General features: G+C 44.3%; 1 protein-coding gene across 1 annotated transcript in view; it reads right to left on the reverse strand.

Moving 5' to 3' along the window:
- Nucleotides 1–13,583, reverse strand: part of PDE3B (phosphodiesterase 3B) — a 235,263-nt gene that overhangs the window by 24,005 nt on the left and 197,675 nt on the right. Inside the window, exon 11 of the mRNA XM_084630738.1 lies at nucleotides 3,632–3,745. Within this exon, the coding sequence (XP_084486864.1) occupies nucleotides 3,632–3,745 (114 nt within the window). The remainder of the gene's footprint in view (nucleotides 1–3,631; nucleotides 3,746–13,583) is intronic.

Here is a 13,583-nt window from a genome sequence, read left to right on the forward strand (position 1 = left end):
GTTCAGTTCAATCATGCTAGTTAGACTGAATTTCTTGCACTTTTATTACATGTGGAATGCTGCCTTTTGAAGTTGAAACTTGAAAGTGTGGCAATCAGAGAGTGAGGCTTGTCAGACAAGGGTGGGAAAAGCATTTTACCAAGACAACCTTCTTGTTGAAACATGTGCTCTCCAGACCCACAGGATTATGCAAGACTTGGAGAACCACTGTTTCATGATCAGTTGTCAGAAATGTTGCACCATCCAACTGCAACAACTCATTTGTCTGGGACCTCTGTTTTGGACGAAGAACTATTTTTGTTCTGTTGCTCAAAGAAAGATTCCAGGAGATGCAGAATTTAATTGAGAACTTCTTGAGCACTCAAGTCTCGTCTCAATAGTGATTCAAATTAATAGATGATAAAAGCCATCTTCACACACAGAAAATGACAACATAACCCAGGTGTCAAGGTAGCCACAGCATAAAGGCCTAAAATAATGAAGTAAGAGCTTATGATCTGCTACTCCTGGAATGTTAGGATCTGTCAAGGTCACATGTATCCAAGGTAAAAACAACAATGAGACTCACTTGGCTAAGCAGATGCAGGAAAACTTAAAAAAAAAAAAAAAAAAAGGGGGGGGGGGTCTTTCATTGAGTTACCAAAGATATGGTTACTAAACCTGGGCTGGAAACTGTTTTCCTGTCTCTAGAATATTTTTGAGAATTCAAAAACTTTCTGTGCCTAATTGGGACAAAAAGTCCAAATCTTGAACATTTTAAATTTAAAAAAGGGAAAAGCTTTTCAGTTTGGGTCAATTGAAACATTTTATTTTGATAATTTACAAATGTTTTGTTTTCCTGGTAGCTTAACTTTCTATATGAAAAGTCATTTCAAACTGGAAAACCAGAAATTTTTGTTTTGCCATTTTGACAATTATGAAAAAAAAATTCAAGTTGGGAGATTTGTCGAAGCTGAAGATAAGAGAGTATCAAGCAACAGTAATATTGATTATCTTATATTGATCTATGCCCATGGTTCCACAGACCTCTTCAGATGTCCATTTGCCAGATTTCTGGGATGTTACTTACCAGGGCACCCTCAATCATCCAGAATTTCAATGATGGTAGTACCAGCCCAGCATAGACCCTGTGTATGTATTCTGCTTACTAGCCCACAGGAAGCCCATGCTGTGCTGTGTTCTTCAATGCTTTGTTACCTGTGCCAGCTGGATTCAAGATGGCTCTGGTAGGCTAGCCCATGTGCAGCTTTTTCTATGTAGGCATACCAACTAACTTACCACCTCGAAACCTGTTTCATTGTGAGGGCGAGTTTACCAGCATGGTGAGCAGGTGCAGGTCTGGACTAAACTCCAGAGATCCCAAGGATCCACAAAGAGGCTATTTCCCCCACTGGCACTGAGTCACCTAGCATGTCACCCCACATCGCTCTTTCCCCACAGCCCACCCTACTCCCTTGCTGCTATGGGTAGTCCGGGACTTTTCTCCCTCTTAAAACAAGAATCACCACAGTAGGGGGTGTATTACCTTTCCTCCCTAAACTCAACCAGCCCAAAAGGAGAACAATATGCAACTTCCACATTCCCCCCTCCCCCAGCCTGGAGGGGCCTCTGTGGGAAGTGTGAGATACTGCAGAGGGAGATTCCTCCCCCCATTCAGCCAGAAGAGGGAAATCTGTATGATATGGAACTCTCCACACAATTTTTTCCTGTCTGAAGTTGCTATCTTTTCACATAGGATGCTATAATGTGTGTCTTTTCAACACTGCATAATAAAAGGTGGATCTTACTGCTTTAATATATTTATTACACATCTGACCATTAATAGGAAAGTCTTGATGTGTGATTAGTTTATTTTTAATCCTTTCAAATAATAATAATAATACTTTTCAAATTTGGGGTGCTCAAGGGCAGTAAAACAATAATTTTATCATTTTTACTTTGGGGGAGGGAAGATATTTTTGCCATTTTCTATCTTTTTTCAGAAAGTCCTGGCTACAATCCCATGATACAGGAGCCAGATGTTCGCCAGGAAGTGGGGGTTGGCAGTTCCAAAGGGAGTTATATTAGATCATCACAAGGTCTCTTCTGGCCTTTATGGTTCTGGATGAAATTCTGGTCCTGTTGAAGTCAATGGCAAAACACCGACTGACTTCAAACAGGCCAGGATACTCTGTACATCTAGGTATGAGTGTAAGTATAAAAATCTGTGGGCAATATCCTTTTCTTAACTTTCATAAAAGCAACTTTACATTTCAGCAGTTTATAAAACACACATATTTGGCATCTTACCAAATGTATTCTATGGATTTAGATACTTAGAAGCGAAGTAGCACTATATTTAAATATTAGATATCTCTGTATGTTTATTCCATTCAATACACATTAAATACAAAAAAACCACCAGTTTCCCATTCTACAGACATTTACACTGGTTGGCTTATGCAGACAGTATTGCAATGGCACATTCAAGAAGTTTTTCAAAGATATGCTGGATCTGATAAATATTCAGTGTTTGAATATGATCACCCAATCCTAAGAGAATATAATAGTATTTTTATTAATCTGACTTTTTCACACACTTGCTTATAACTTGGATACTATAAACCTATGATTACAAATACATTTTACTCCACTGTATTTGCAGAATGGATGGTCCAAAGGTTAGGGCCCTTCCTTAGGAAACAGGATACCTGGGTTCAATTCTCTGTTCTGCCTATGTGATTCTAGGTAAATTGCTTAGCATCTCCAAACGGCATAACAGTGCTTCTCTACCTCACAGGGGTGTTGTAAGGGAAAAATACATTCAAAGATTGTAAAGAGCTTTAAGATCTATTATGAAGAACCAGCCATTATTATTTTCATTATTATGATGTAGGACTTCTCCAGAAGTGTTGCCAGTGAGGTTTTTTTCTTTAAACGAAGTACAATAAAAAATTGGCTTCAAAATGTAAGACACAGTACAAAGGATTATATGGATTTACCAAACATATTTAGAAAAACAAAGGTACTTCAAATTCTGGATTTACCATCCCTGATTCTTCCCTTTAAGAATTCTATTTTTGTTGTTGTTGTATGAAACTGCTTAGCATAACAACAACAAATCTTATTCAACTGAGCTTCACTGAAAAGATAAATACCTGTATATGCTAAACAAAACAGGACCCTCAGTTGTTCAGGACAATTTCATTTTTACATTGGAATCATTAAGCAGAGCTCCATTTATGTTAAATAGTTTAATCTTAGGCATTTTTAGTTTGAGATATTTAATTTACTAATTAAAGAAATATTAGCCTAATGTATTTCAATCACTAGAAATATGCTGACTACAGCAGAAGATATAGGTCTCATTCAGAAGAAGAAACTTATCTCAGTGAAACAGTACTCTTGGCTCAAGAGCCAAGCATACCAGCAACTATTCAATCAATTAATTATCCTAAAATCAGGTACATACTGCTTGCAAATGGCATAGATTGCTACTGTCTTATCTTTTAACTTTAAAATATTTAATAACTATTGAAGGATTTTTTTCAGATTACTGTTCAATTTATCCATGGTAATTATTCTAGTTTGAGTAAAATATTCTGAAAAATTTACTGAAGATACAAAAATAAAAATTAATATTGATACATACCCATGTCACTTTCCATTATATGATCACTGTGAATTTGCTGAAACCCAGGAATGGGCCGTGTTGTGAGATACCATACTGCATGAAGAACATCTGTGGCATGTACACGATTGTGATCTAAAAATCAACAAAGTATTCATGAACTACAAGTTCTTTCTACTGTTTTCTCTAAGTATTATGGGAGGAGCTGGACTCCCATATTTAGGTTGCCAAACAGTTTCCATCATAAAAGATTCTTTTGACTTTTTTTTTTTTTTTTGATAAACTAACATCTCCATTGTTTGTAGCAGGCCTTTGAAATTTGGTAAGGACAAAGCTCCACAGAAATTCCCTTTGCTTCTTCCATTAACTTTCATTCAGATCTGGCTGAGTTATAAAATGTCAAATTGTCATTTCCCGTCTCTTGCTTGCATTCCTGAGGACAATTTTGGCAGCATGCCAAAATAATAATTGAACATTAATATTCTGAAGATCCAGGCCCACATAAAGGAAAATAAGAGACCATGCTTCACATTTACAATTTTTATATTTTTTAAAACTACCATTTGAATTTAAAAATAACTTAATCCATGAACATCACAATATTAAATAAAATTCATCTGAACAATGATCTATACTTAAACAACATTAAAAGCAGGAAATATAAAAAGGATGAAAAACAGAAACAATGGTTCACTTCGCCAAGTATTCTGTCTGATACACACAAATGCAAGTTTCAGAGTAACAGCCGTGTTAGTCTGTCTTCGCAAAAAGAAAAGAAATGGGAAATTATTAAATTGCTAACTCACAGGGAAAGTTTCTTTCTAATCTTCTTAGATAGAGTTGGTTTATGCCCTGAAGCTTGAGTATTTATATCTCTTCCAAACTTTTTTCTAAGTCTATCAAATATAATAGTTCATGTTCTTGCAATCCCTATCTCCTTGATTTGCAGCCTTCAAAGTACTTGGTCTAAATGTTGTTATAATTGTTATTACTATTATTACTACTACTACTATAGCACTTAAAAGTCCTAGTTACGGACTAAGACTCCATTGTGTAATCTTGTGGCAATGAGTTCCACAGGTTAATTGTGCTTAATATAAAACTTTTATCCATTTCAAACTTGTTGCCTTTGTCCTTATTTTGTTTAACACTTACCTAACTGCTTTTGTTTTGTATTTCATTTTCTGTAAAGGATCAAAAATGTTATAGAACGTGTAATAAACTATTTTGAAACCAGTAAGAATTCCAGACTCTGATTTATTTTGACCACTGTCAAAATAAAAATCTAGTCAGTTGTAAAAACAAACAAACAAAAAACAACTCTCTCCCCAAACCAGTTACATACTTTCCTTTGAGATGTATCATACATATCTATTTCATTGTAGATGTATGTACCTCGTGTACAATTGTTGGAGAATTTTCCCTCAGCAGTACCCACTCAGCATGATTGCCCTCTGATGTCTTGTGCCACTGCATACAGGTATAAAAGGCCACACTGGCCTAAACCCTCTTTAGTTTCTTCCTACCAGAAAGGGAAGGAAGGTGGGTCGTGGAATGGACATGTGCAGCACATCTTGAAGAACAACAGTTTCGAAAGGTAGGTAACTGTTTTTTCTTCTTCAAGTGATTGCTCATGTCTATTCCATTGTAGGAGACTTACAGGCAGTTCGAGCTGGAGGTGGTGTTTAGACTCTACTTGAATAGGGATTGTAGGACTACCCATCAAAATCAGGCATCATCTCTAGACAGATGAGCAATGGCATAGCAGGAAGTAAATGCGTGGCTCAAAAACCAGGTTGCCACCTTACAAATGTCCAGGATGGACACACAAGCCAGAGAGGCCACAGAAACTGCATGTGATCTAATTGAGGGAACCACCACTTTAGTTGGAGGTTCCATATCAGCCAAACAGTAGCATAAATGAATATAGCCGGAAATCCAAGAGGATATTCGCTGACTGGCTCTTTACTCTTTCTGAAATCACGACAAATAACAGTGAGGACGACCTGAAAGGCCTAGTCCAATCCAGATAAAAAAAACCCCAAAGTACTTCTAACATCTAGAGAATGGAGTATCTCTTCCCACCTACTTGAACGAGGCTTTGGAAAGAAGGTTGGTAAGTAAATGTTTTGATTAATGTGAAAATCGGAAACTACTTTAGTCCGGAACTTTGGATGAGGTTGAAGGAAAACCTTGTCCTTGAAGAATGCTGTATAAGGAGGATCCAACGCTAAGGGCATGGCTACACTTGCAGATGTAGAGCACTTCTGAGTTAAACCAGACTTCGGAGAGAGCAGTAGGGAAAGCGCTGCAGTCTGTCCACACTGACAGCTGCAAGCACACTGGTGTGGCCACATTTGTGGCACTTGCCGTGGCATTGGGAGCAGTGCATTATGGGCAGCTATCCCACAGAGCACCTCTTCCCATTCTGGCACTGTGGCTTGTGGGAAGAGGACGTGGGGGTGAGGGGCATTCTGGATCCTGTCCCAACGCCCCGTGATGCATCGGTTTGCATCCCAGCAATCCTTGTGCTTCCATTCACATTTGGCGCCATCTTTCAACTTTTTTGTACTGCGCGATCTCTCTTCCCTTTCGGTCTGTGGGAATGGAGCACGAACTGCTGAGGAATATGTGGACGACTCTCACCAGCACGTCACATTTGACAGTCGAATTACTCCTTAAGATCCAAACGGACAGTGAGAACTTCGGTGATGATATCGACTCACATAACGCATATGTCATAAAAATAAAGGGAAGGGTAACCACCTTTAAATCCCTCCTGGCCAGAGGAAAAACCCTTTCCCCTGTAAAGGGTTAAAAAGCTAAGATAACCTCGCTGGCACCTGACCAAAATGACCAATGAGGAGACAAGATACTTTCAAAGCTGGAGGGAGGGGGAGGGGAAACAAAGGGTTCTCTCTGTCTGTGAGTTGCTTTTGCCGGGACCAGAGCAGGAATGCAGGTCAGAACTCCTGTAAAGAGTTAATAAGCAATCTAGATAGATATGCATTAGATTCTGTTTTGTTTAAATGGCTGATAAAATAAGTTGTGCTGAATGGAATGCATATTCCTGTTTTTGTGTCTTTTTGTAACTTAAGGTTTTGTCTAGAGGGATTCCCTATGTTTTGAATTTGATTACCCTGTAAGGTATTTACCATCCTGATTTTACAGAGGTGATTCTTTTACTTTTTCTTTAATTAAAATTCTTCTTTTAAAAACCTGATTGCTTTTTCATTGTTCTTAAGATCCAAGGGTTTGGGTCTGTGTTCTCCTATGCAAATTGGTGAGGATTTTTATCAAGCCTTCCCCAGGGCTTTGGGAGATTTTTGGGGGGGAAAGACGTTTCCAGGTGGGCTCTTTCCCTGTTATTTTTGTTAGACGCTTGGTGGTGGCAGCAATAAGGTCCAGGGACAAAAAGGTAAAACAGTTTGTACCTGGGGGAAGTTTTAACCTAAGCTAAGTTTTTCATGCAGGTCCCCACATCTGTACCCTAGAGTTCAGAGTGGGGAAGGAACCTTGACAGCATACGATATGAGATTTGCTTGTGGCATTCACGGACATGCTCACCACCGCGGAACGCCGCTTTTGGACTCAGGAAACAAGCACTGAGTGGTGGGATCACATCGTCATGCAAGTCAGGGATGACGAGCAGTGGCTGAAGAACTTTTGGATAAGAAAAGCCACTTTCATGGGACGCCCCAACCCTGTAGTGCAAGGACACGAGATTGAGAGCTGCCCTGATGGTGGAGAAGTGGGTGGCTATTGCAATCTGGAAGCTGGCAACTCCAGACAGCTACCGATTGGTCACTAACCAGTTTGGAGTAGGAAAGTCGACCGTTGGAATCATGTTGATGCAAGTTTGGAAGCCATTAATCCCATCCTGCTCAGAAGAACCATGACTCTGGGTAATGTGCATGACATTGTGGCTGGCTTTGCACAAATGAGTTTCCCAAACTGTGGAGGGGTGATAGATGGGATGCATATTCCAATTCTGGCACCAGCCTACCTAGGCTCCGAGTATGTTAATCAGAAGGGGTATTTCTCTATGGCTCTCCAGGTGCTTGTGGATCACTGTGGGCATTTCACTGACATTAACGCAGGCTGGCCCGGAAAGGTGCATGACGCATGCATCTTTTGGAACACTGGCCTGTTCAGGAAGCTGCAAGCCGGGACTTTTTTCCCAGACCAGAAGATCACCATAGAGGAAGTCGAAATGCCCATTGTGATCCTTGGAGACCCCACTTATCCTTTAATGCTGTGGCTCATGAAACCCTACACAGGAAGCCTTGACAGCAGCAAGGAGCGGTTCAACAACAGGCTGAGCCGGTGCAGAATGACTGTGGAGCGTGCTTTTGGCTGTTTAAAGGGCCACTGGCGCTCTCTGTATGGGAAGCTGGACCTGGCCGATGACAACATCCCCGCAGTTATATCCGCCTGCTGTACCCTCCATAACATTTGTGAAGGGAAGGGTGAAAGATTCACTCAGGCATGGAACTTGGAGGTTCAACACCTGAAGGCTGAATTTGAACAGCCAGAGAGCAGGGCTATTAGAGAGGCCCAGCGCGGGGCTGCAAGGAATAGGGATGCCTTGAAGGAGCAATTTGAGGCTGAAAGCCACCAGTAATGTTTGGTACCCTGCACAGGAGTGAAGTGCAGTGGTTCCAATGTTAGTCAGAATCTGTGTTTGCTACACTGACTTGCAGTGCCTGTTGCTTTCCTGGGCTAAGGTATCTTTTACTTTATGCAATAATAAAGAATGTTTTCAAAGCCAAAATATCCATTTATTGAAAAGAAACAGAACTGCTTGGGAAACAGAAAGGGCAAGGGGGTGGTGTGAGGAATGGTACAATCACAGATTTGCATATGTCCTGTTATCATACTCAGCCTGCCTGTTTGAAGTGCTGTGCAATGAGTGCTGCACTTCAGGATGGCTATAATGCATGGTGATGAGGGTTGAGTGCAATGGGTAAGGGTCGTAGTTTTCAGGACTGGGTGGTGAAGCTACAGGTGTTGGAGGCAGCTGGTGGCGATAAGAACCTGGATGTTGGGAAAAGTGACATGGTGGCACAAGGGAAAGAGTTTTGGGACAAGGGCTGCAGTGGGTGGGGACGGGGGGTGGGCGTGATAGTGCTCTGTCTGCATGGCTACAAGCGCCTGGATCCAATCTGCTTGACGCTCCATGATGCTTATCAGCTGATCCTTGCTTTGCTGCCGGAGCTCCACGCTTTTGTGCTGGCGCTCCTCATTCTGCTGATGGATCCTCCTTTCACTTTCCCTCCACTCTTGCGCTTTTAGATTCTCGTTAAGGGACTGCTGCATTACTTTATGCAGCATGTTTTCTTTGCTTCTACATGGCCTCTTCCTAATTCTTTGGAGTCTTTTGGCCGGTGATAACATGGACGGCTGAGATCTCAAGGTTGCATCTGTAAAGGAAAAATGCAACACTTAACAGAGGCAGCATTGTTCACACCAAACAAAGCAATGATTTCTCCATACTTAAGGGCAAGCACGATCTACACAATAGCATAATTTGCCCATTCCAAAGCGAGCGCACATAACCCACGGGAGCCCCAAAATAGTGAGTAAGCACAGGGTCAAGGGGAACTGATTGTTTCATGGCCGTACTGTCCTCTGGGTTTCTGTGCCTTGGGGAGAGCCAACAGCTGCAGGGCGCCCCTATACTGAACACCGTCCCCACATTTTTCAGAGGAGTTCGTCCTGGAAGATATATCGCTGCTGAAGGTGACCTGGGAAGCAAGGGAGGGTCTTCTACTACAATGCAGCTTCCGCCCTGGCCCATATGCAGCTTGCCTGTGTGCAGCAATGGTCCCCCCGCCCCTCATGGCACAGTGGCGTGGACATGTTAGCCTGACTGGGTCAGGAACCACAGTGGCTCTCCCAAGAAACCTGCGCAAGCGCACTGCCCAACTTCTGGATGAGACCTTTGAAGAGATCTCTGAGGCGGATTACCGTGATGTGATAGAGCACATCAATGCCCTATTCCGCATCTAGGCATGCATGCGGCTCTAACCCTCCTCACCCCAAGAGCCTGTACCAAATAACTTCCTTCCCAAAATAAAAGCCACTTACCAGGCACCCCCTCTGGTGTTTGTCCTTCACCAAACACCGGCTGCTGCGACTAGCTACCTTCCTCCTGGCTTGAGAACAGCTTCTGGTTGCATGCATCATGAGGTTCTGGGGTGTCTTCCTCATCCTCAGCACCCTCGCTCCTGCTTTTCTCCTCCTCCTCCTGCTTATTGAACTGGGCTCTGAAGTGTCCATGGTAGTTCTTGGAGTGGAGGTGGGGTCACCCCAAAGTATCGCATACAGCTCTTTGTAGAAATGGCAGGTTGCGGGGCACAACTGGAGCGACCGTTTGCCTTGCGGGCTTTGCGGTAGGTATTCCGCAGCTTCTTCGCTTTAACTCTGCATTGCACTGCGTCCCGGTCATGGCCCCTTTCCATCATGTCCCTTGATATCTGCCCGAAGGTATTGTAATTCCTGCAGCTGGAACGTAACTAGGACTGGACAGCTTCCTCCCCCAAACACTGATGAGGTCCAGCACCTTGCCATTGCTTCATACTGGGGATTGCCTGGCTTGTGGAGGCATGGTCACCTGGAAAGATTTGCTGGGAGCACTCCATGCCTGGCTGAGCAAACAGGAAGGGCATTTTCAAAATTCCCAGAGAATTTAAAGGGCGGGTCTGACGGTTGGTCACCTGAGGGCAGGGCAGTAGAGTTCAAAGTGATGACCAGAGTGGATAGAACAGGGATTGTGGGACACTTCTGGAGGCTGATCAGAGCGAATTAACAGACCAGGGCATCCACATGGGCGCGCATCAAATGTTATTCCACTCACTGAGGTGGATTACCAGGAGCACTCTAGCTGCTGAGTCTGGGCGCTCTGCGTGCTGTGACAGGGTCGGGCCAGATGTCTACAGGAGAGTAACAGAAGGCAGATATATTAGCCCCAGGTTAAGTAGGTCCCTTTTCCCTGGGTAAGGTAACACGGAAGGTTCCAGAACAATCAGGAACCTTCTGGAGACAATTAAGACAGACAGGCTGATTAGAACACCTGCAGCCAATCAAGAAGCTGCTAGAATCAATTAAGACAGGCTAATCAGGGCATCTGGGTTTAAAAAGGAGCTCACTTCAGTTTGTGGTGCGTGTGAGGAGCTGGGAGCAAGACGTATTCGGAGCTGAGAGTGAGAACGGGTACTGTTGGAGGACTGAGGAGTACAAGCATTATCAGACACCAGGAGGAAGGTCCTATGGTGAGAATAAAGAAGGTGTTGGGAGGAGGCCATGGGGAAGTAGCCCAGGGAGTTGTAGCTGTCACACAGCTGTTCCAGGAGGCACTCTAGACAGCTGCATTCCACAGGGCACTGGGCTGGAACCTGGATTAGAGGGCAAGCCCAGGTTCCCCCAAAACCTCCCAACTCCTGGTCAGACACAGGAGGAGTTGACCTGGACTGTGGGTTCATAAAAACGGCCAAACTGAGGACTGCCGTGAAGCTCCAAGGCTAGCAAATCCATCAATAAGCGCAAGACCCACCAAGGTACAGAAGGAACTTTGTCACAGTGTCTTGCCAGTGAGTTAGGGCACCCGGGGCTACTTTAATGCATTCTAACTTGCAACTGTAGCCATGCCCTAGGGCTTGCAATTTTCTTACCCTCCTGGCTGAGGTAATAGTGACCAAGAATGCCACTTTCATAGGTAGGTGTAATAGGGAATATGTTGCTAGTGGTTCAAAGGGGGGAAACCATCAACTCTGTTCGAACTAAATTCAAGTTCCATTGTGGAATCAAGCTGTTGATCTGTGGGTATAACCGGTCCAAACCCTTTAGAAATCTGATAGACTTAAAAAGATTGAAAAGATCGATCAGTTATAACATTGGACAGTGGAAAGCTGAGATAGCTGCCAGATGGACTCTGATGGAACTACAGGCTAGTCCTTGTTTCAGGAGCAGGAGATAGTCCAGGATATGGGGAATTGAAGCTTGGGCTGTGTGGACACTTATTTGCATAGACCAAATGGAGAATCTCTTCCATTTTGCAAGATAAGTAGACCAAGTTGAAGACTTCCTACTGTTTAGGAGAATTTCTTGTACTCCTTTAGTGAAATTTCATTCTGAGGATGTCAACCAGGAAGCATCCATGCTCTCAGGTGGAGGGCCAGGAAGTTGGGATTGAGGAGGTGGCCTTTGTTCTAGGAGATCATGTCCGCATCTCTCAGAAGCAACAGAGGAGAGTGGACCAATAGAGTTGAAAACCAATGTTAATGACGCCACACTGGGGCTATTAGTATAATGTGAGCACAGTCTTGCTTGACTTTGGACAAGACCTTGGCAAGAGCAGACCTGGAGGAAAGGCATACAGCATGCCTTTTTTAACCAGGTCAAAAGGAAAGCATCTGTCAGAGACCACAGGCCGTGACACGCCTGGGAACAAAAGAGATGATTTTTTTTTCTTTTGTTGCAAATAGGTCCACTTGGAGAGTTCCCCACCACTGGAAAATGGCCTTGAACACATCTGGACAAAGGGACCACTTGTGGTGACCTGCAAACAATCTGGTCAGGTGGTCTGCCAGAGTGTTTTGGACCTCTGGAAGGTAAGCCACTGTCCGGTTGATGGATATAAACTGGCCAGCAACAAGTTTAGGCTTGAAATTAGACAAAGGTTTCTAATCATTAGAGGAGTGAAGTTCTCGAATAGTCTTCCAAGGAGAGCGGTGGGGGGCAAAAAAAACCTAACCGGCTTTAAGACTGAGCTGGATAAGTTTATGGAGCAGACGGTATGATAAGACTGTCTACAATGGCATGTAGCCGATCTGCGACAGATAGCAGCAAATATCTGGTGATTGGATAGCAGGAAATAGGTGGTGAGGGGACACCAGATGGGGAGGGCTCGGAGATACTACAGAGAATTCTTTCCCAGGTGCCTAGCTGGTGGGTCTTGCCCACATGCTCAGGGTCTAACTGACTGCCATATTTGGGGTTGGGAAAGGATTTTTCGCTGGGTCAACCTGGCAGAGACTCTGGGGGTTTTCCACCTTCCTCTGCTGCATGGGGCATGGGTCACTTGCAGGTTTAAACTAGTGTAAATGGTGGATTCTCTTTACTCCTGAGGGAATTATGCACCAAAAAATTTAAAGTTCTGCACACAACTTTTTTAAAATTCTGCAAATTTTATTTGTCAATAAATAAGTGGGGAGACTCCAGCGTGGCAGTGGAGAGCACAGGCCACTGGCTGCATGGAAGTGGGAGATCACCATGCAGCCCACCCCTACCCCCAGGACACAGAATCAGCTGTGAGGTTGCTCCCAATCCTGACAGTGCAAGCTCACTAGGTGTGGGCAGGCAGGCTCTGTCCAACAGGTTTCAAGTGTGGAGGGACATAGTGTGGGGGGATCCAGGTGTGGTGTGAGAGGGTTCTGTGTGGGAAAATCTGGGTGTGGGCGTCTCAGGGGGGGTCCGGCTGTGGGGAGGATCTGGATGCACAGGGGCTTGTTGGGTGGTTCCAGGTGCAGGGACAACAGGATTCTAAAGGGGGGTGAAGGTTGTTGCAGCTCAGCAGAGAGGACCTGGATGTGGGGGGATGGGCTCAGCGGGGGGGTCTGGGTGTGAGGGACTCAGCTCGGGGAATGGACTTGGTGTGTTGGGAGTCTGGATGGAGCTGGTTGCAGGTCAGTATGGTGGGGATCTTGATGCGAGGGCTCACTGGGGTGGCCCAGGTGCAGGGGATTGGGGCTCATCAGGGTGGGGGGCGATCCAGGTGCAGTGGTGGAGGTCCAGGTGCAGGGTGGGGTGGGGCTTGGTGAGGGGGTCTGGTGAAGAGGGGCTCTGGATGCAGAGCGTGGGACTCAGCGGCGGGATCCGGGTACAGGAGGGCTCTGGACACAGGCGATGGGGGTTCAGGTGCAGGGTACTCAGTCAGAGGGGTGTCTGGGTGCAGGGAGGGTGAGGTTCAATG

The sequence above is a fragment of the Lepidochelys olivacea genome (assembly GCF_965140295.1).
Source record: "Lepidochelys olivacea isolate rLepOli2 genome assembly, chromosome: 6".
In the NCBI taxonomy this organism is placed as follows: Eukaryota; Metazoa; Chordata; order Testudines; family Cheloniidae; genus Lepidochelys; species Lepidochelys olivacea.